Source organism: Carya illinoinensis, chromosome 15 (assembly GCF_018687715.1).
Source record: "Carya illinoinensis cultivar Pawnee chromosome 15, C.illinoinensisPawnee_v1, whole genome shotgun sequence".
Lineage (NCBI taxonomy): Eukaryota > Viridiplantae > Streptophyta > Magnoliopsida > Fagales > Juglandaceae > Carya > Carya illinoinensis.
Window position 1 is genome coordinate 38,324,650 of NC_056766.1, and position 23,090 is coordinate 38,347,739.

General features: G+C 38.2%; 1 protein-coding gene across 5 annotated transcripts; it reads left to right on the forward strand.

The window, feature by feature from the left end:
- The first annotated feature begins 92 nt into the window (after window positions 1-92).
- LOC122296043 (probable serine/threonine protein kinase IREH1) lies at window positions 93-22,220 on the forward strand. 5 transcript variants are annotated; one of them, XM_043105427.1, is made up of 19 exons: window positions 93-114; window positions 211-1,035; window positions 3,902-3,966; window positions 4,099-4,278; window positions 4,376-5,737; window positions 8,680-8,852; window positions 9,066-9,312; window positions 15,073-15,165; window positions 15,239-15,379; window positions 15,520-15,612; window positions 17,704-17,908; window positions 18,955-19,040; window positions 19,739-19,827; window positions 20,233-20,284; window positions 20,382-20,438; window positions 20,748-20,918; window positions 21,027-21,104; window positions 21,695-21,859; window positions 21,948-22,220. In XM_043105427.1, exons 2-18 carry the CDS (start codon window positions 306-308, stop codon window positions 21,776-21,778), a joined length of 3,906 nt encoding a protein of 1,301 aa, XP_042961361.1. In that variant the 5' UTR covers window positions 93-114; window positions 211-305; the 3' UTR covers window positions 21,779-21,859; window positions 21,948-22,220. The 5 variants fall into 5 exon arrangements, with proteins under 5 accessions (XP_042961361.1, XP_042961362.1, XP_042961363.1 ...); XM_043105425.1 differs by lacking the exon at window positions 93-114 and having other exon boundaries at window positions 150-1,035; XM_043105428.1 differs by lacking the exons at window positions 93-114; window positions 21,027-21,104; window positions 21,695-21,859; window positions 21,948-22,220 and having other exon boundaries at window positions 148-1,035; window positions 20,225-20,284; window positions 20,748-20,834.
- Window positions 22,221-23,090: the final 870 nt, after the last annotated feature.

The window sequence follows — 23,090 nt, forward strand, 5'->3', positions numbered from 1 at the left end:
GAAAAAAGTACGTAGGAGAACTTAAAAAGAAAAAAAAAAAACATAAACACGTAGTTTGACTAAAATAACATTCATATTCAACGCAGTTTCTTTTCCCTCTCTCTCTCTCTCTCTCTCTCTCCAAAGTGAGTTTAGTCCTAAAGTCCTCTGTCACGTAACGCAATCCAAACTTTCCAACCGTATCTCTCTCTCTCTCTAGAATTGAATTCCCTCTCTCTCTCTCTCTCAAGCTTCAATGCCAGTCTTCGCAGCCGTTCGCCTATGCTGCTCCTTCCAATCCCCCGAGCTCTAGAACGCGAAGAAAAATGGTGTTCAAGGGGCGCTTCTTCTCCTCTTCCTCTTCCAAGAAATCCGACTCCTCCAGCGCCGACGGATCCAACTCCAACTCTCCCCGGTCCATCGCCTCCAACTCCAATTCACCCATACGATCTGACAAGAAAAAGTCCAAAGCTTCCTCCTCTATCACCTCCAAAGATGACCACCCCTCCGGTACCAGAGGCTTGGCCTCCGGTTGCCGACAAACTCAAGTTAAGGATGGAGCCAAGAAGAAGGATTCCAAAGTTAAAGAGACTTTAACCCCAAGTCAAAGCCCGTCAAAGGCCGGCTCAACTTTGAGTTCGGGTTCGGGGGCGAGGGCCAAGAAGGAGGTAACGGCGGCGGAGACCCAGTCGTCTGTGTCTCCGATACTGGCGTCGTCCCTGGGATTGAATAGGATAAAGACGCGATCGGGGCCGTTGCCTCAGGAGAGCTTCTTTGGGTTCAGGAGCAGCGACAAAGGCTCGGCTCTTGGCGCCAGCAATTTATCGAGGCCAGGCAACGTCGGCGCCGGGTCTGGTTCGGGCTTTGGTTCCGGAAGTGGGGGGAAGAAGAAGGAGGCCGTGGGTCAGAGTAGGATGATGGGGTTTCAAGAGCATTGGGTTGATAATGGTAGCAACTCGGATAGTATGTCCACTGGAAGTGCGCAATCTAGAGACCAGAGTCCCAATGTGATTGCGCGCTCAAGGTTACAGAATGGGGAGTCTTCCTCTCAACCAGGTGTTTTATTTTTTGTTATTTACTTGTTTGAAACTGACTGTGAGAATGTTTTTCGTATTGTCAGTTGGATTGTTATGGCATTTCAAATGTGTGCAGCTATCTGTTTGTGTTCTTTCATCAAGTTTATATTTCGTATCCTTTCAGAAATCAGCAGATACGAGTGGAATTCATTTCCTTCACGTACAATTGGGAATCTAGCATTTTGTTTATTGAAGAAAGTTATATAGGTTTTATTTTTAGTGAAAGAGGTTGGAAGTGAGCTCTTGAAAATAACATACATGCACCTGATTTGTAAAATCAAGCGCCCGTCCAATGAATTACTTGTCAATATAGTTGCATCTCACGGGCAGGGATTTGCTACACATAAGCCGGTGTGATAACACACCACTTATAGTACGACCCATTATAAGTTTAAAAAAAATCAAAACACCAATCATTTTTTAGCATAGCTGATGTGGAAAGCTTTCCCATCAACGTTGTGTTGGGTGTGTAAAAAATATGGCTTATAAATAGATTTTCTCGTGATGCTATAAAGCCATTTAATCAATGTGATTTAAACTCAGGAGTATGGTGTCTTCTTCAATTTCTTCATTCTCTCTCCCATCAATCTTCATTATTGGGGCCGTGTTTTTAACAAGAAAAAAAAATGGAAGTCTTAAAATGGAATGATGAAATTGTAACAGAAGTTGATTATAAGCATTGGCTCAGTCTGTTGATATATTGGTATTGAAAAGACATACCGATGAAGAGTTGAAACACAAGAAAGAACTGGAAGAAGTTTGGGATATAAGAAGGAACAGGAAGTGGTTTATAAACACACTAAGAAGGAAGAAGCGTTGAAGTGCAAGACAGTGCCATATATAATTTACTTTGCTCTTAATTAATTACTGGTTTCTTGTTATCTTTGTTCAAGTGTTGACAATGTATACTATTGTAAATCATAACCTCGTGTTGTGTTTTACTTCAAACCAAATCAGAGTAATCTCAGTAAATTTTCATTTCAGTTTTTGTTGGTTCCGTCACTATGCATTTGCTTTTACATTACATATATTTTACCGAAAATCTTCTTTTTTTGTTGGTTGCCTCACCCTTTCTTGTCAATATAATATATTGTGAATTTGTGTGTCCTTTTTGGGTTTATGAAAGATTAGAACTTTGCTCCAATTAAACTTTGGTCATTTTTATTTTTATTTTTTATTTATAGTTAATAAGAGTTTTATTACCATAAATAGGCATGGCCCAAGTACACAGGAGGTATACAAGAGGAAATGCCTACATACAGCGGCTAAGAAGAAAGAAAAAACTAGAAAAGTTCCAACATTTCATCACTATTCAATACAAAAGCCTTAGCCCAAAGACAAAGTGTTTTGAGAAAAAAATCCCTAATATCTTTCATCGAGCGTTCTTTATCTTCAAAACATCTCCTGTTCCTTTCAAGCCAAAGACATCACATCAAGCACAAAGGGATCATTCTCCAAATGGATGTGAAAGAAAGACCCCGCTCATCATACTTCCAGCAAGCTAGTAAATTCATCACGTGCTTTGGCATCACCCAAGAAATACCCATCCTTTCAAAAATATCATTCCACAAACTTAAGGCCACTTCACAATGTAGAAACAAGTGATTAACTGATTCACCATCTTTCTTACACATAAAACGCTAGTCAACAATACAAAGACCACGTTTTCTTAGCTTTCTTTTTTGATGGGTAAACAAAACTTTATTACTCAAAGAATAGGCCTAGCCCCGTATATACAAGAAACAACCTTAGTTAAGCGGGCGCAAGAGAGACAAGGAAATCATGAATAACCATCCCATTGAAATCAACAGCTATGGCCCTATTACATAGTGTACCAAAAAATAAAGCCAACAACTCCTCTAGCGATCTATCCTTGTCTTCAAATGTTCGCGCATTCCGTTCCTGCCATAAACACCACAAGATGCACAGTGGGATCATTTTCCAAATCGTTGAGATTTGAAACAGACCTCCTATGTTTGGCCAGCAGGCCAAGACTGCCACCACGGTCCTTGGCATGACCTAGCTCAACTCCACTCTACTAAACACCTCATCCCACAAAGCTCGTGCGATCTCATGATGTAGCAAAAGATGATCTACCGACTCGCCCCCGCCCCTACACATACAACACCAATCTGCTATGATAATACTCATTTTCCTCCAATTATCAGTCGTGAGGATTTTACCCAAAGATACTGTCCACACAAAGAAAGAAACCTTGAGGGGTGCCTTGTGTCTCCATATCTTTTTCCAAGGGATTCGACTGTTGGGACCTTGAGAAAGAGCACTATAAAATGAGCGAACTGAAAACATACCTTTCCTTGTGTGGACCCACCACAATCCGTCTTCTTGTAGATTACTTGGCTTTACGGAATACAGAAGACTGTAAAAATCCACAAAATTGTTCATTTCCCAATCTTGCGCAACCCTGCTAAAGTTGATATTCCAATGAAATTGCCCACCCGATATTCCCATAACATCCGCCACTACTAAGGCCTCTTTGACACTGGCAATTTGAAAAAGTGAGGGAAATAACTCTTGTAAAGTCGTATCATCGCACCAAATATCTTGCCAAAATTTAATCCTGGCTCCATCCCCCAACTGAAAGCGAGTGTGTCGAAAGAAAACGGTCCAACCTCTTCTGATATGTTTCCACAACCCTACTCCATCGACACCTCTAGCTTCTTTAGTACACCACCTCCAACGTTTTCTTAACTTTGGTCATTGAAAAGTAGATTTCAAGTAGTCTAGGAGTTCGTTTTTGATTCTGTTAAATTTGATATATCTGGGATGTATATTTGTATATTATGTTCTCAAAATTTGTTTGTGGTATTTCAATCACCTAACAGGGCAATTTGAATCATCACGTGGTCAGTCTGGAGGCTTAAGAAGTTCAGATCTTTGTACACCAGAGGTAGCTGTGAAACGATTTAGTTGATCATGACCATGAAATTACTTGTATCTGGCTTAATGATTTTATCTTTATCCATTATTCATAAATATATATAAAAAAAAATCTGTTATTTACTTTTCCATTTGCTTTTAGGCTGCATATGATTGTGACAACCCAAAGGAGTCTGAGTCTCCTCGTTTTCAAGCTATTCTGCGTGTCACAAGTGCACCTAGAAAGAGGCCTGCTGATATCAAAAGTTTTTCTCATGAACTAAATTCCAAAGGTGTTCGGCCTTTCCCATTTTGGAAGCCTCGAGGCTTAAATAACTTGGAGGTACTTGTGGTTTAGATTTGCATTTGCATTTCCTAGCAGACAATGAATGTGCTTTCGAAGTTTCGTATGTTCTTAATATCCTTGCTTTTTCATGCAGGAAATATTGGTCATCATACGGGCAAAATTTGACAAAGCAAAGGAAGAAGTGAACTCTGATCTGGCTATTTTTGCAGCAGATCTGGTCGGAACTCTTGAAAAAAATGCAGATAGTCATCCTGAGTGGCAGGAAACTATTGAGGACTTGCTGGTTTTGGCTCGGAGTTGTGCTATGACTTCTCCCGGGGAGTTTTGGCTTCAATGTGAAGGCATAGTTCAGGAATTGGATGATAGGCGTCAAGAACTTCTGCCGGGTATGCTAAAGCAGCTTCATACTCGAATGCTTTTCATTCTCACAAGGTGTACCAGATTGTTGCAGTTCCACAAGGAGAGTTTGGCTGAGGATAATGGTTTCCAGCTTCGTCAATCTAGAATCCTGCATTCTGCAGAAAAACGAATTCCTCCCAGCATGGGAAGGGAGTATAAAAGTTCTAGTGCCGCAAAGGCCTCAAAGGCAGCTTCAGCTAGGAAATCCTACAGTCAGGAGCAGCATAGCTTAGATTGGAAGAGAGACCATGTTATTCAACCAGGAAATTTTTTCTCCCCTCCTGCAGATGACAGTTCAAAGAACTTGGAGTCTCCCTCAGGCAGGGGTCGTATGGCTTCTTGGAAGAAACTCCCATCTCCACCAGGAAAAAGTATGAAAGAAGCTGCTCTGTTGAAGGAGCAGAATGAGGGTAAGGTCAATTTTTTGAAGACAGCCAACAACAGGAGAGCAATTTCTTGCACAGATTTGGCTGTAGCTAAGGCTCCTGAGCGTCCTCCTGCAAAAGATTCCAAGCACCAACACAAAGTGTCTTGGGGTTACTGGGGTGATCAGCAATTTATTTCTGATGAAAGTTCAATTATATGTCGCATTTGTGAGGAGGAGGTCCCCACTTTAAATGTGGAAGACCATTCAAGAATTTGTGCTATTGCTGATCGATGTGATAAGAAGGGTCTAAATGTCAATGAGCGTCTTGTCAGAATTGCTGAAACTCTTGACAAAATGATGGAATCATTTGCTCAGAAGGATGTTCAACATTTAGTGGGAAGTCCAGATGTTGCAAAAGTGTCAAATTCAAGTGTGACGGAAGAATCTGATCTTCTCTCTCCAAAACTCAGTGATTGGTCCCGTAGAGGTTCAGAGGACATGCTTGATTGTTTTCCTGAAGCTGATAATTCTGTCTTTATGGAGGACCTGAAAGGCTTACCTTCCATGACATGTAAAACTCGATTTGGTCCAAAGTCGGATCAAGGAATGACAACGTCATCTGCTGGTAGCATGACTCCTCGGTCTCCATTATTGACACCAAGGACCAGTCCGATTGACTTCCTCTTGGCAGGAAAGGGTGCCTACTCGGAGCATGAAGATGTTCCACAGGTATCTCCTTTGTCTTATTAGTTCTCTGTTTGGGATTTTCAGCACCACTTATTAAAATAAATAGATGTATATCTGATGTGCCGGTGTCTAATTCGCCGATGGCCTTTCAACCCTAGTGGCATTTTAATCTCCTATAGGCATCGGGTGGTGGCTGAGGTTTCAAGTTAGAGTTCATGTTGCACCAGATGCATGAGTTAGTATCCATGCCCCCCCACCCCCACAACACAAAAAAGAAAAAGAAAAAGATGGTTCTTTATTCCTCTGTAATCTTGTCCCCATGCAAAATATTATTCAACATGTCACCCTTCAAAATCACACTTTCTTTCCACATCTCAAATTCAGAAGCAATATTTTGCGTGAGAGAATTTTGAAAGGTTTTTATCAATTCCAAGGAAATCAACATGATTAATTTCCTCAAAACCCAAATGAAATTCTTCACAATTCAACTCTTCGTCATTCTCTTTGATAATTTCTGCGAAATCAACCCCAAGGGGTTGGCCTAAATGGTGAAGGCCTTGGTCTTGGGGTCTCATTCCCTTCAAGGTCCAAGGTTCAACACCTCATGGGTGCAAACAATCCTTTGGGGCCACACCTCCTGGTGAAAAGCCAGCGATTTAACCAGTTCCGTGTAGGGAAACTTCCGAGGGTACGGTGCACGGAACCGGGGTTTATTCTGCAGGGGTGGGTCCAAAGGGCCCTGCCTTGGAGAGGTTCCCCGACATAAAAAAAAAAAAAATTTCTGCGAAATCATTTTTTTAAAAAGATTTCTACTTTTTAACTAAAATAATTACCTCCTCCATTAGGTCATGTTCATCCAAATAGGTATTATAGATTGGTGCGGAGCTCTAATTTATGGAAGAATGCTTTTCCTCGAGGTCATCTTCCTCATTGTAGTCATCATAGGTTGTGGTAGAATCACAAGTTTCATCAACTTTTTCCTCACTACTATTATCATCTTCACAGTCCTCCCAGTCCTCTCCCCGGTGAAGTGGATTCTAATGATGTTGAAGCCGTGGTGCCACCTTTAGAGCGTTTGTACGATCAATTAGAGCTTCCATCTGTTGCGTGTACATCTCATGTAGTTCTATATGCCGCATCCACTAAGTCTCTAGTTGTTCATTTCGTTGTGCAACATCGTGTTTGTACGCTTTCTCCTCCCAAGCAACTCCCCCACGTGCATAGCAGAAAATCAAACTGAGCTCTAATGCCAGTTGATGCCATTAGCTAAGCAAGTTGGCTCGGATATCGATTGATGCAGAGTGTTGACCAGATTTGATGCTACGCACACAGCGAATAGACAAAACACCAATTTATTTCACAAATATGAATTAACTCTTCCATAACTCCTAAAGCACTTACTCTAAGATAACAGGGGATAGGGTAAAAATTTCTTAAGAGTATTTTCATCATAAATATCAAATAGTAATAATCAACAACCCCCCTCAAAATGACCATAGACTTGCCTTTATATAGGCTTACAATCAAAGAACTTAAAATAAATTAGAACTACAAAATTAATCCTAATTAAACTCTAGATAAAGGTTGTTCCTAGCACCTGGTGCCAATCACGATGTCCATAAAAGTCCTAATTATCTCAAAAACTTGTTACAAACCAAATTGAATTTGAACTCCCCCTAAAATATGGAATTAAACAATTTTTGGAATTGTCGCTCGATTGAGACTTGAGTGAGTTGTCAAGCAAAGTCTTTGCCTAATAGTTGCTCAACCAAACATTGATCAAGTGTCGAGTGAACTCTTGGGTTGTGCTTTTTGCGTGCAATTTCCTTCCATTTTCAAGTTGTCTTGTCTTCTAATCTGCTTTATGTCCTTGATAACCATGCACTGTGATACCCCATATGATATGGAAAGGGTAGGTGGTGTATGAGATCCCACATTGTTTAGAAAGGAGAAGTTCTTGCTTTTTATAATGTTTGAATGAAGCTCCAATTATATCATTCACAAGTCTTTTTGAAGTATAGGTCATGTTGTTTGGGCCATTCATTGGTGCATTACAAATGGTATTAGAGACTATCCTAACTATAAATGTGGGACTTGAGCCATGCTACTTACAATAGACAGGCCCAACGAGGACTTTGGGAATTTAAGTGGGGGTAGATTGTGATACCCCATATGATATGGAAAAGGTAGGTGGTGTATGAGATCCTACATTGATTGGGAAGAAGAAGTTCTTTTTTAGGTGGTGTATGAGATCCTACATTGATTGGGAAGAAGAAGTTCTTTCTCTTTATAATGTTCCAATGGGGCTCCAATTGTATCATTGACTAGTCTTTTTGGAATATAGGTCATGTGGTTCATTGGAGTGTTACATCCACTCGCAGGGGCATGACCCACCTCAATCACTAACTGTTGAACATTGCTAGCCAGCTTATAATGAAGAAAAAAATGATTGATGCTTTTCCCATTCTCCTCAAACGCCAATGCATTATTACATTTTACCTCTTTACAAATTATCTATTATTAAGATCTTCCCTAAAGCTGCCTCCCAAGTGAAAAAACGACACTTGGAGGACTTTATTTCTCCAAAACATATTTCCAAGAAAATGATCTGCCAACTGGAGGGATGAGTGCCTTGAAAAAAGACTAGATCTCAAAGATCTGTTGGATGGGACCCAACACATTTGATCATTGCTGCCCATTCTCCATCTAAAGGAATACAACTTGATATGGTATGAAGAAAGCAGCTCCAATTCCCAATCAAGGGCTGCTTTAATAAAAGTAACATTTCAATGGAGCATATTATCAGAACTTTTCAAATGTGCTTAGTCAATCTATATTACCTCAAAACATTTAACAAGACCATAAATTGATGCTGTGCCTGATGCAATTTAGAGTGCTTTCATTTTAGCATTTTTTTGAATTTATATGTGGACAAGTTTCGCTTATAATGTCATCAAGTTGATATTTTATTATGGGTGTTACAGATGAATGAACTTGGTGATATTGCACGGTGTGTTGCAAATACGCCTTTGGATGAAGATCGCTCTATGCCATATCTATTATCTTGTCTTGAAGACTTGAGGCTTGTCATTGACCGCAGGAAGTTTGACGCACTTACGGTGGAGACATTTGGGGCACGCATTGAAAAGCTGATTCGGTGAGAATTTTGCTGCTGTATTGCTTGAATATTTCAAGTTACAAACTAGTGAGCATTTTACTGTGAATGGTTCCTGTGTTTAGCATTTCTTATGTTGAAGCATGCATTCCCATAACTTTTGATGGAAGTTTTTCAATGTGACTTTATATTGGATGTCTTAACATGATTTAATCATAATTAATTAATTACATGTAATTAATTGTGATTTTCTAGGGAGAAGTATTTGCAGCTCTGTGAGATGGTGGATGATGAAAAGATTGATATAACCAGTACTATAATTGATGAAGATGTTCCTTTGGAGGATGATGTGGTTCGTAGTTTGAGAACAAGCCCCGTACATTCATCTAAGGACCGTACCTCTATAGACGACTTCGAGATTATAAAACCTATCAGTCGAGGAGCATTTGGACGGGTTTTCTTGGCTAAAAAGAGAACAACAGGCGACCTGTTTGCGATAAAGGTACTGCTTATGATGTTGCTTCTGTGTTTTCTTTGGGAGAAGAACTTTTTATCCTCAATAAATCAATCTCACCAATGTGATCTGCTTAGTTTATCATTGTTGCTTTATTAGTGTTATATCCGTGTACTTGCTTTTATTACCATCCAAGGTTTTTTTAGCAAAATAAGATGTATTTGGATATGCTATATTATTGTTCTTTTAGACATTTTTTAAAACAATATTATATGACAATTGGATAACTACAATCCTCGAGCTCAAGCGTTTAATTTTGTCACATAAGTATGTCAAAATAGTGTGAAAATGGCCGAATACTGGCCTTGAGGATTCTGTATATTATATAATCTGTACAAAGCAATTCTATACATGGAAATAAATCATTATGTGCCTAATTCTAGCCCGATACATGGAAGTTACAATCTGTCAAATATTAACCAGAGAAATAAGGAAAGAGTTGAATAAGGAAAGAATAATGGGCAGCGTTGCTGTCCATTGACAGCCCCCCTCAAATTGATGCAGGTTGATCAACAAGCATCAATTTGCTACTTAAGAAGCAATGTCGATGGCGAGTAAGAGCTTTGGTGAAGATATCAGCAATTTTTAGTTCAGTGGAAACATGTGGAAGAGTGATAACACGAGCTTCAAATGTTTCATGGATGGAGTGATAGTCGACTTCAATATGCTTCATGCGCTCAAGATGGACAGGATTGGCCGTGATCTGAATAGCACTCGTATTATCAACATGTAGAGGTGTAGGATCGGTCTCAGAAAAATCTAGCTCAGCAAGCAAACCTCAAAGCCAAATAATTTAAGAACAAGCAAGAAACATCGCTCAATACTCAGATTCGGTAGATGACTTAGAGACTCTGTCTTGCTTCTTACTCTTCTAGTAGATCAATGCGTCACCTAAGAACACACACCAACCAGTGATGGAACGACGTATATCCAATCAACCGGCCCAATCAGCATCACTATAAGCAGTTAGATGAGGAGAAGTGCTTGAAGGAAAAAATAAGCCACAGGTAGAAGTGCCCTGAACATAGTGTATGATCCTACGGACAGCAGCCAAATGAAGATGACTAGGAGTCTGAAGAAACTGACTGACTTGCTGTATTGCAAAGGAAATGCCAGTTCTAGTAATGGTGAGGTAGACAAGGCTACCCATCAACTTCCAGTATAAACTAGGATCAGCAAGTAAGTCACCCTCTTCTTTGCGAAGCTTGACATTTAATTCCATGGGAGTATCAACAGAGGTGGCCTCTTGCAGGCCGGCTGTAGCCACTAGATCACTAGCATACTTATGTTGGTTGAGAGAAATACTAGATGGACTACGATGCACCTCAGGACCGAGAAAGTATGTGAGAGACCCAAGGTCTTTCATATGGAAGGACTCATAGAGATGAGTCTTGAACTGGCCAAGTAAAATAGAATCGGAACAAGTAATCACAATATCAACATAAACCAAAAGATAAAGAAGGACGTTCTTCACTATAAACACAAGTACCCTCGTTGAATTCCGATTAACTAATCATTAAACTTGTGTAGTTTCAACCCATAATGTGAATAACTTCTGCTGTTGTTGAACCTAACTTGTGTAGTTTACACTCATATCCTGAAGAGTTTGTGAGGGGAGGGCTGAAAAGGATTTGTTTCATTGCTGTTACAAGGTGTTTGTATTTTTCTGTTCTTTTATCGGAATCAGAGCAAAGCTCACTGACACTTTCATGGAGCTTTTCGATTGGTTGGCACAGGGAGTAAGCCGGCTGGGCCAAAAATGCCATATGTTTTGATAAGTAATCGTCGTATGTGGAGTTGCTAATGGGGTAAAGGTGGACTCCGATTCTGGCAACCAACACCTCTCACAGTTTAATTCGTGGCAAAGTCTGCTGTAGAATTTTTTTTAAATATGGTTGGTGGAGGTGTGCAAAAGAAGATCATAAAAAATTACATCTTCTAGTTGGACCAAGCTTTATTAGCAAATGCAATAATTTGTCGGGAGAGTGGTTTGCTGTAGATGGCGCACCAGTGTTTTGGATATTTCTTAGTACCATTCGTACATGGAGATGCTTGCTAAAAAAGTAACGAGGTGGAGGAGTTAATAAAAATGTTGGATTTAGGCTTAGCATCTTTTGGGCCTCAGTGAGGTCATGTGCATGGCCAAGCCTAAGCCTAATCAACATGGGCAGGTGGGTTTCTTATAGATGAGGACAAGAACAATGGTGATTTGCGGGCTTTAGTTTTTGGGTCAACACATAAGAAGAGGATGGGATCTTTTCTCCAGACATACTTAGTTTGAGATGGGAGATGGTTCTTGAATCAAATTTTGGCGCAATCGATGGTGTGGTGATAGAACCCTCAAGGAAGCCTATCCTAGAAATGTGAGGTCATAGGAAGCCTCAATTGTAGATCTCGTAGAACTATCCAGTGCCTTTCCTCACCAGAATGTCACTTTCTTCAGACCCACATAAGGTTGAGAAGTTGAATCATTCACTGATTTTTACAATCCTATCTACTCTACCAGATCGAGGGTGGGAGAGGCTGATTAACTTGTCTAGAGTCAACCCCAAGGGGTTGGCCCAAGTGGTGAAGGCCTTGGTCTGGGAGTATCACTTCCTTCAAGGTCCAAGGTTCAATACCTCATGGGTGCAAACAATCCATTAGAGCCACACTCTTTGGTGAAAAGCCAATGATTTAACCAGTTCCGTGTACGGAAACTTCCGAGAGTGCGGTATATGGCACTGAGGTTTACTCTGCAGGGGTGGGTCCGAAGGACCCTGCCTTGGACAGGTTCCCGGACATCAAAAAAAGATTAACTTGTCTAGAGTCCTTTGAAGAAAAGGAAGTTCATGGTTCATTCATTCGATAAAAAAAATAATAATAATCTACTACTATGAACAATGCTAATCCATTTCCATTGTAGAGCATTTGGAAAACTAAGGAATCCCCAATAGCAGACTCGTATGGACAGCCTCCTTAGGGAAGATCCTTGCCATAGATAATCGAAGGAAACATTGGATTATCATAACGAATTGGTGTTGCATGTGCAAAATGAGTGGGAAGACGGTTGATTATTTACTTCTTCATTGTGAGGTGGCCGTGACTCTATGAATGACTTCTTTGCTAGATTGAGATTAGCTTGGGTGATTTCAAAGGGTGCAGTTGATTTCATAGCAAATTATCAGTTGTAATTCGCAAATTGCATCAATATGGAGGATGATTTCCATTTAGCTTTGGTGGTTTCTTTGCAGGGAGAGGCATGATAGAAGTTTTGAAGATTGAAAAAGGTCAACGACTGAGCTTAGAGGTTTCTTTTTAATACTTTATTCCATTTGTCGGTTGTTATAGATTTCAATGGGCTGAATTTGCATGAATTCCTTGTATCTCTAGAATCATGCTCAGGTGTTGCTTTTGTATACGTTTTGTGTACTTGGGCTATTCCTATTATCATCAATAAAACTCTTGTTTACCAATAAAAAAAGAAGTTTTTAGGTCAACTTCTGTCATGGATCAACTAAAGCCTAATCAAACGAGGCGGCCTCAGGCATGTTCCAAGTATCCAAGGTCCAACTGTTTCTTTAAAAGGAAAGTGGCCCTGCAGACCTATCTCATTCAAGGACCCAGGCCAGACCAAAACCCATTCTTAAGTGGCTGGAAAAATTATGGGTTGGGGCTTCATCTCTCTTAGTAGCTCAAGTTGCAAGAAAGGGCATGGTTGCTATGAGATCGTCATGGCATAGCCTTTTCTCAGTCATTCACGGCTCCAGTGAATGTTCGGAGTTCCACTGCAGAGTTATGATCTCAGGGCCTTTAGAAATAGCACCTTCTCAAGTCGTTGACTAGTTTTCAGATAACACGTCTGAGGTCATTTAAAGCTTCTTATTAGTGATTCTGGCCCAAAAATGGCCAATAAGGTAGGGTTAGGGCTGTGTAAGCAATCCTAGACATTCAAAAACAGGGACTTCTCTTTGTGGAGCATAGGTTGCATGGTGTTGTGCAGGAGTTTATGGGGATTTCAGCACCTAGACCGGGTGTAATTCAGATTCGAGGTGAGCTTCTGGGGGATTTTGCTTATATAGTATAGAAGAATGGTAGAAAAAGTTGATATTTGTGTGGGGAGTCTATTGTGACTTGCTCTCTCATAAGCCGTTACCATCATTTTGAATGGGCCTTTTTGGTTGTTATGGTCCTAGTTTGGATTATGCTAGAAACTATTATGGATGAATTGGGTGGGTTGATGAGTTGGGTGTGTATTGGAGGAGATCTTAATGTAATTCACTTTCCTAGTGCGAGATAGTGTAAAGTACTTTTTTTTCCAGCTTTGGCTGATGTGTCTGAAATTTATCGTTGAACGGAACCTCATTGATCCTCCTCTGGTTAGTGGAAATTTCACATGGTCAAATAACCAAGATGCCCTTCATGGTCCAGGATTACTAGATTCCTGTTTTACCTCGAGTGGGAGGACAGTTTCCTGAAGTAACCCTGAAGGCTATGTTCAGATCATTTTTCAAGTCTTCTTGACTGTGGAAACATCCTTGAAGGTAAAAGGTACTTCAAGTTTGAAACCGTGTAGCTAGAAAAGATGAAACTATGGCGGATTTCTTAAAGCTTTCATGGCTCACTGAGTTTCAAACCCAGAGCTTTGAAAGCTTCTTCAAGAATTTGAGGAGGTGCTTGACAATGTAGAAAGACCAACTCTAAATTAGGTGATAGGTCTTGATAATTCAGACGAAGTGTGAGCTTTATGTAAGAAAGGCTACTACCATTAATGACTCGGGAAGGTTCACCCCTTCTAAGGAGTTGAATTGGAGACAAAATCAAAGGCACTGTAGTTAAGATTTGGAGATAAATGCATCAAGTTTTCCACCTTGTGGCCAATTCTAACTTCCAACAACTTTCAAATTAGTGACCACATTGCATAGAGAGTTTGTATATTGAACAGTTCAGATAGTGGCCTAGATTGGATGGCCCTTTTCTGTAGTCTCTTGATGAGGATGAGGTGAATTGGTTGGAGAGAAAATATTGACAAAAGTGAGGTTCATGAGGTGGTAAGAGCCCTCAAATGGTGATATGGCCCTAGGGCTTGATGGTTTCTCGCTTGCCTTTTTCCAAACTTGTAGAGAGGTAGTGAAAGAAGAGATTATGAATGTGTTTCAAGGATTTCCATGCTAAAGGCAAATGTTAAAAGTGTGACCTTTGTTAGTTTTTTCGGAGGCTGTTGATGTTAAGGATTTTCGATCAATCAGTCTTGTCAGCCAGTCTACAAACCCATTTCCTAACTACTTGCCATACGATGATGGTGTTGGAGAAATTTATTTCCAAGTCTAGAAACCTTTTATTAGAGGAAGGAAAATCTTGGATTCAGTTCTCATTGCTAATGAATGTCTTGATCCAAGATCTCTCTCTGGAGAGCCAAATGAGTCTGTGTAAGTTGGACATAGAAAAACAAATGATTATGTCAACGAGGAATTCTTGCAATATATGATGAAAAACATATGATTGCCTAATGAATCCCATTTTCCTTCTTTTCTATTGCTTCTTATGAGTCATTTTTTTATTGTTTTAATCGCATTAGAGAAGAGTATCTTTTATTTGCTTTTGGAAGGTTTTATGGCGATATTTTCCTTCACCTTGTCATTTTATTTGTTTTTAGATAACCATGGAAGCCATCCTTATCACGTTATCATTCTATGTTTGTGAGTTTTCATTGAGCTGTGAAGGATCTTAAGTTATAATTACATCTGATATATGTACAATTTGCAACAGGTTCTTAAAAAGGCAGACATGATCCGTAAGAATGCTGTTGAAAGTATATTAGCAGAACGTGATATTTTAATTTCAGTTCGCAATCCCTTTGTGGTAAGCAGGTCTGGCTAGCTTGGCATTTCACATTTGGTTGAAAATTTTAAATCTGTTATAACATCAATTTCAGGTTCGCTTCTTCTATTCTTTTACATGTCGTGAAAACTTATATCTTGTAATGGAGTATCTGAATGGAGGAGATTTATATTCCTTGTTGAGAAATTTGGGCTGCTTAGACGAGGATGTTGCTCGTGTATACATAGCCGAAGTTGTAAGTATATATATTTTTTTATTTATTTGAAATGTCATTATTTCTTATGTTATGGTGCAATTATGATATCTGTGGACTTTTCGTTCTATCTTTTGTATTTTTATTTTTGTGGGGTGGGGTGGGCATGAGGGGTTGTGCAGGTTCTTGCTTTGGAATATTTACATTCTCTGCATGTGGTCCATCGTGATTTGAAGCCTGATAATCTTTTAATTGCACATGATGGCCATATTAAGGTGAGTATATCTTGTCTTTTCCTTGATCTTCTATTTTAGGCAGATTGTTGAAGTTGCACTTTTTTTTATAATGTTTATAGCTTATTGATTCCATTATGACTGGCTGGTATAAGCAGATGCATGATGAATTTGTTGGTTCCCCTTATAGTATGGGCCAAATATTGATCACTAGAAAATATGCAAATGATGCAAAAATAATTTATTATCATTTGTTATAATACATACATATATATATATTTTGCTTCATATGTATAAAAAAAAATATTTTTTTGCTTCCTTTCAGCTACAATAAAATGAAAACAAAAGGAAAAAAGAAAAAAGAAAAAACAGCTGACACCTGTTTAATTCATGGTTGACTCATTTAGCATGCCTGGTGAATTTTATTATAATGTTTTACCATTTAATGATTAATTGGGAGTGAGCAAGGTATCTTGACCCCATCAACGCTTACCAAGTGAAACAATTGTGGTCTCAGTTCTATATGGGCAGTCCCCGGCATGATGTTGTCAATATCGATTTTCTTATGTATCAACACATGCGTTGAATATCATGTGTCAAACACCAGTGTAATGGTTATGGAAGTACGTGAAGCAACATGAGGAAAATGAAAGAGGAAAACACCAGCATATTATAATGTAGATTTTAGGGTTCTGTAGAGAATAAGAATAGGAAAAATGAAAAATGGTCTGTAGATGAAAACTCTCACTCTCCTCCTTACTTCTGTAATATACACAATTCAGTTTACTTTGACACTTTTACGCTCATGGATTAACTTAATACAATTATACCTTTCAACACTTCCTCATAACCTGGAGCATATATATTGTATTAAGCCAGCTTGAAACAAATAAACTTTAGTTGATTAGGGCATGAGGGTTGGAAAAGTAACACTTTCTACCTCCAACTATCAAATGGCACATTATGTGCAATGTGTCATCTTTAATAGTTTAGTGGGTACATTGCAAATGCGTATCAGCTAGATGGCAGAAAGTGTATTTCCCCTATATATATATTTAGGCTACAATTTACAATTATACCTTCATGGGGTATATTAGTTATAATTATATCCTCTCAAACATGTATCAAAATTGTTTTGGGCCCTAGAAGGTTTTATTGCCTATGTTTCAGGAGTAGCTAACCAGTTGCCTAGCCTTCCTCACCTTATTAATTTTTTTTTGATAAGTAATATGATATTTCATTGATAAAAGGATAGGCATAGCCCAAGTACTCCTCACCTTATTAATTAAGGTGACATATATATACATATGACTTTAATTTGAAGTCGGTAGATTTAGTAGTAGGTTCATTTGCATAATATTTCGAATGAGAAGAAATTTATAAAGATTTGCTGACCAGCCAACTGTTCCATGGTTATGCTGTTTCTTTTTCGAGCATTGGCAATGGTAAATTTTTATTGAAGTGTTGTGCAAAATGACTTTCCCATTTGTATGGCTTCTGCTAAATATAACCTTGTGCTACTTCACATTTTGTTTCCGGTAGTATATGCGTGTGCACCTGCACACTTCTAGATGAAGAAAGATATATACTTGCCTACATATATAATCATATGTATCTGATAGATTTGTGGCTCTTTTGCTCAGTTATCAGGGTCTAACAACAAATTCTTGATATATGTTTCATGCATAATTATTATTATTATTATTATTATTTTTTAAATTGCATTAAGTTTCAGATAATAGAAATTTTTTTCATGCATCATGAAGTACGGGGTGGAGAGATGATTACTTTATAGTCCTCGTTTCTGCAATTCCTGTATATAGAGGCAATTCTGGAGAATCAAAATTTGGGCGCAACTGCACTTGAAAGCCTGAGACCTGAGACCTGTACAAATTTTACCGAGAATAGAAAATTTAGTTTTGAGAAAGAGAAACTTCCCCCTTGCTTGGCTGGTTTTAAGTAGACCTTTTATTAATCATATAATTGGCTGACGCAACCTTGAAACTCCTTGTTTAGACCTTTTTTTAATGGTTCTGCTTTTTGTTTCTATCAAAGATATATCCATAAAAAAAAAAAAAAAAAAAAAAAAAACAAACCAAACTTAAGAAAGTTTCCTGTGTGCCATCTGTGCAGTTAACAGACTTTGGGCTTTCTAAGGTTGGTCTCATAAATAGCACTGATGACTTGTCTGCTCCAGCAGTTAGTGGGACATCCCTACTAGTGGAAGATGAACCTAAGTTATCTGTATCCGAGCATCAGCAAGAAAGGCGGAAAAAACGTTCTGCTGTGGGCACGCCAGATTATTTGGCACCCGAAATACTTTTGGGAACAGGACATGGTATGTATAGCCTTTTCATAGTTTAAGGTGCTATGACTATCTTGTGTTAGCTTTCTTATTTCAACTTTAGGTTTAACTTTGGTCCTCATGAAGGAAATGAAGCTGAAGCAAGGTGGATTTTTAATGACAAGCTACAAAATTTTCAAACTCTCAATACTGATTAAATGTCCAATACTATGTATTAGTAAAAGCATGCTCAAGCGTAAAGTGCCAAGGCTGAATTACTGAATGAATGAAAAGCAAAGCTCATTTACAAAAAGCGCGCTTTTATGTGATTCAAGCTCACACAAAAGCGTGCTTTTGTAATTTTTTTCAGAAAAAATTATAAAAAACAGTTACAGACAGAAAATGGTGTAATCAAATATCTAGATGATATTGAAGATTATTTATGTATCATGGTGCCACAGGCTGTCATGAGTGATGTATATGCTTTGTGCCCGATACAGTTGTCCAAATCGGCTTTCTAGATGGATTGATATTTGATTGCTTACATTAGCATAGAAGCAATAGCCGCAATTCTTGAACTTTTTTGGTCATGACCTTTCTGGTATGTTTTGATTGCACCATGTAGTTCAATTTATTTATTGCTCATTTGTCATAGATGTGAATATTTTGTAAAGCACGAGAGATTATAAAAATGCTATGTTTAAATTTTATTTAATTAGTTTATTACTTGATTTTTATGTTGCATAATACTCTAATAAATTGAGTTGATAGGCTAAATATATTACCAGTTTACTCTTTAAAGCTTTCTGTTGTATTTTATAGATTTTTGGTTGTTATACATCATTTTAAAAATGTGTGCTTTTACTTTAGACAGGTGTGTCACTTGTGCTTTGCGCTTCGGCTCTAGACAGCTTTTGCACTTAAGACAATCTACTATCATGCTTCTCTCTGTCTCTCTCTCCCCAAACACCCACAAATATAATCTACCTGGCTGATTTGACCTTTCTTCTTGGATTGAGCAGTTTTAAAGGCCTACCCTTAGAAATAGCAGTTATTAGACATTACGATTAATGGTCTATCATTGAACCTTTTTCCTGCAGGTGCAACTGCAGATTGGTGGTCTGTAGGTGTCATATTATTTGAATTGATTGTTGGCATTCCACCATTCAATGCGGAACATCCTCAGGTTAGCATTTTGCTTATCCTGCTCACCACTGCTGTTGATAATAACATTTGCTCTGGCTCGGATTATTATTATTTGTTTAAATTTTTTGTAAAAATTAAATTGGGTGATATTTTTGTCACAGTAGTGTCTAGGATGCATAAGCTAGCTTTTGTGGCAAGATTTGTTTATGATGTTAGTTTATAAGTTTAAAACATAAGAATGATTAGTTGTGTTTTTCAACTTCAGTTTTTGGGAGTTTACCAAAATGCTTTTAATATCGAATTTGTCAATTGATACAACGATTAAAAAAAAAAAAAAACCCGAATTTGTGAGTCGATATGATGAAAATGAATTAAATCACAAGCTACTACTATGCAAGTGTTAGGCTGCTGCTTGTAGAATTTGGTATGTCAAAGATTGGCTTGATCAAATCACTTTGCAGTTATGGTGTGATAAGTTGGTTTTTATTTGCAAGACCTCGTTTTCCTCCTCAAAAGTAGATGATACAATTCATTTTTGAACATGGAATTGATGATACCATCAAGTCACATAGGCATATACTGATCAATTTTTTTTTTTCATGTTTCAGGAAGACTCATGACATGACTTACCACTTTTTAAAAGCATCAAATTACTTATTTGTTTATATGTTGATATGCTGTTAAGTGTATTTGATTGAGTTAATTACTCTATGGCCTTTTCTGAAATTTTTCTTTCAGACCATATTTGATAATATTCTCAATCGTAATATACCTTGGCCTCGGGTACCGGATGAAATGAGTCCTGAAGCACAAGATCTAATCGATCGGTAAGAGCAGCATCTGATTGTCATCATATTTGATTTTTATCTCAGAGGATCTAGTAGTTTTTGAAGTTAGTATGACTATGCTACAAGTAATTGGACTAGATGGTATTACATGATTCTTTTTCTTTGCCATATTTTCTTACTAACTATGATTTGGTTTACATCAAAATATAATATATAAATCCAGTAACAATTTTTTTTCTCTCCATAAACATCCATGAATGCACTATGTTTACACATGGTGATTTTGTGTTATGGATACGACACTGTTAAGGAATATGCCAAGTTCTTCATATAGGGGTGATATTTCTGGACTTGGTACTGAAGATACCAGGGTAGATGGTAGTTCTTTTGAATTGATGATGTTTATTTAGTAAGTTCTTAGATTCTGATACATTAGGTTTCCAGATTACTTACAGAGGACCCTCATCAGAGACTTGGAGACAGAGGAGCATCGGAGGTGATCTTGTTAATACCTGTCCTTTAAATCTTTTTCATTTTCTCATAATATGTTAGATATTGAACTAATAAATGTAGAAGTGGAATTTACGATCCAGGTGAAGCAACATGTCTTCTTCAAAAATATCAACTGGGACACGCTTGCCAGGCAGAAGGTGTGATTGCCTGATCCATAAAATCATAAAGATGTGATGAAGTATTTCTAAATGTTTTTAGATGAATACCCACTCGTGGGTAGCCCAAGTAGTAAGGGCGAACTTGTGTGCATGTGCCACATATCACAGGTTTGATTCCCCTTGGGATCAAACTACGATTTTAAGTGGAAGATTATTGCAGTGGGCTGCTGTGCTAGTCTACCCTGGGATTTAGGTTCCATGGGTGGGTCTTAAGGGCTCTACTGTGGGATGGTTCCCCCGCCATCAAAAAAAGAAGAGTAGATGAACTCCATCTCGTTTCTTTTACAGGCTGCATTTGTTCCCTCTTCAGAGAGTGCTCTAGATACCAGTTACTTCACAAGTCGCTACACTTGGAATCCTTCGGATGACCATGGTTATCCAGCCAGTGAAGAGGATTCCAGTGATGCTGACAGCATAAGTGGCAGCAGTAGTTGCTTGAGCCATCGCCAGGATGAAGTGGTATTGTTTTTCTGGCATCCCTTTGAAATTGACAAAATTATTCTCAGAATTTCCATACTCTTAATGGACTTACAGGGTTGTTTTGATCTTGGGTGACATCGATAACAGGGAGATGAATGTGGGGGTCTTGCCGAATTTGAGTCTGCCTCATCTGTGAATTACTCTTTCAGTAATTTCTCATTCAAGGTAATTTTTTATCTTTATGGTTTTAATTTCTGATTTGACTTTTGAAGTTCCACTAACTAGTACAAGCATGGTATATAGGTTAAGTAGAGCTGTTTCTTTGCAACTTTTTTGGTCTTTATTATTTACCTTTGTGAATGTTAAATTTTTTATTGTATCAAGAATGTGAATAACCTTTACCATTCTAAAGCTTTTTTGGAATGGCAGCTTAGAAACCTTGCTTTTTTCTTCTTCTTTTTTTTTCCCTTCTTTTTTTAAATTTTGGGGGAGAGTAGGAGGGGAATCTTTTAAAAGTGTTTCACTCGGTAGGAGTGTCTTTCCATGTTTAGAAAATTGGCCTTGCGTGGATGTGGTTCATATTAAATTGGTGCTATCTTGAATCTTGATGTTTAACACGGCAATGACTTAGTAGGATATCCAATATCATCTTAGCTATTGTCCTTCGAATATGATTGATGATTCTGGGCTAAACTTATTTCTCTGCCCCCAGATATGTCTTCATGCCTTAGTGTCCTCTTTCATATTTCTATTTTGTCACACAATATAGTCATGCGGCCTCTTACTTTAATTTTCTATTTCTTGTGGTTGTTCAGAATCTATCCCAGCTTGCATCAATCAACTACGACCTGCTGTCAAAGGGTTCCAAGGACGATCACCGAACAAATCCAAATGCATGACTTATCTGAAATAGGTTTTTGGATTAGTTTGATTTGGCATATTTGTGGGGCTGAATCAGTGTTACTGTACAACCTGTACATGTATGATCTCAAAACTTTTGTGATTTTCATCCTCTGTTTTGTATATATCATCATGCTTTGTAATTCAGTCAATGTTTTCCATCTGCAGAAACAGAGGAGAACGTAGAGGCTAAACTGGTTCGGCATGTTCTTTCCTTGGAGCTAGCAGGTCTAGTCTGGGGGTTCGATGACATTCGTGTTGAGCTGCTTGTTTATTTTATTTTGAGAAACTTCACCCCTAATTTATGTGCCCCGGTGTTGGTTATGGTCTTGATTTTTGGTTTACGTTGATCTTTTACACCCCCCTTTTCCTCGGTAGCAACGAGAACTTTCCTCATATGTACAGCTCATCGTCTAGTCTATGAAATTCGTTTTTTCTCAACTGATGTGCGGTGACTTTCAGGCTTTATTGGAGATGCAGGTACCAAGACTTCCAAGTGGTAGAAAAGAGTGGTTCTCTGATGATGCAGATCACTTAATGGCTTAATTCCCCTTAAAACAGGTGCTAAAATTGAGCTTGAAATGTTCTTAAAAGAGATTATTTCATCAGTATTTCTTTTGCCCAACAAAGCCTGAATTTATGTATCCAAGGTGAGTTGATTTCAAGACCTATCTTCTCAACTGAGTTAAAATCCACTAGATTAACATACAACAAGATCATTGCTTTTAATATTAGTCATAAACATACCATCAATGCCGATACGATGGTTTAGCACATGATTTGCAGCAAATTTCATCAATTGTTTCAGCTCGAGCCTTATATTTGAAAAGGGTTAATTGTGTCTTGTGAGTTGAAAAAGATTTGTCAAAAAACGAATGATCTGACAAATTTATACTGTTGCACATGATACTATCAACGAGAGGATGTGGAGACTTAACAATAACCCTATTAAATGTCAAAATAGTACAATAAATAGGAAAATAAAGAGAAAGATATTCAAAAAGGAGAATGTTGTGAAGGTGGTATATACAACGATCTATAATGTTATAGAAAGTGTTGTTTTGCTTGCTGCGGAGGAAGATTGCTGTAGGAGGTGGAGACTACAAAGGAGAGGCAGGTATAAGGATGCATAGCTCCTCATGGTGATTCTTCGGAGGAGACTATTTTAAGACGGGAATTGGTTCAACCATTTGAAAGAAAGTTATTTATTTATTTATTTTCCAATATGATTTTGGAATATTTATATGCTATTATAAACTCCTTGACTATGTATTGTTCATCTAATTAATTTGGATAGGGGTGACAATTCGT

Coding starts and splice junctions, on each gene's coding strand:
- LOC122296043 (XM_043105427.1), top strand. CDS start 306: ATGGTGTTCAAGGGGCGCTTCTTCTCCTCTTCCTCTTCCAAGAAATCC. Junction 8,853..9,065: donor CGCATTGAAAAGCTGATTCG/GTGAGAATTTTG, acceptor GTGATTTTCTAG/GGAGAAGTATTTGCAGCTCT. Junction 15,166..15,238: donor CAGTTCGCAATCCCTTTGTG/GTAAGCAGGTCT, acceptor CATCAATTTCAG/GTTCGCTTCTTCTATTCTTT.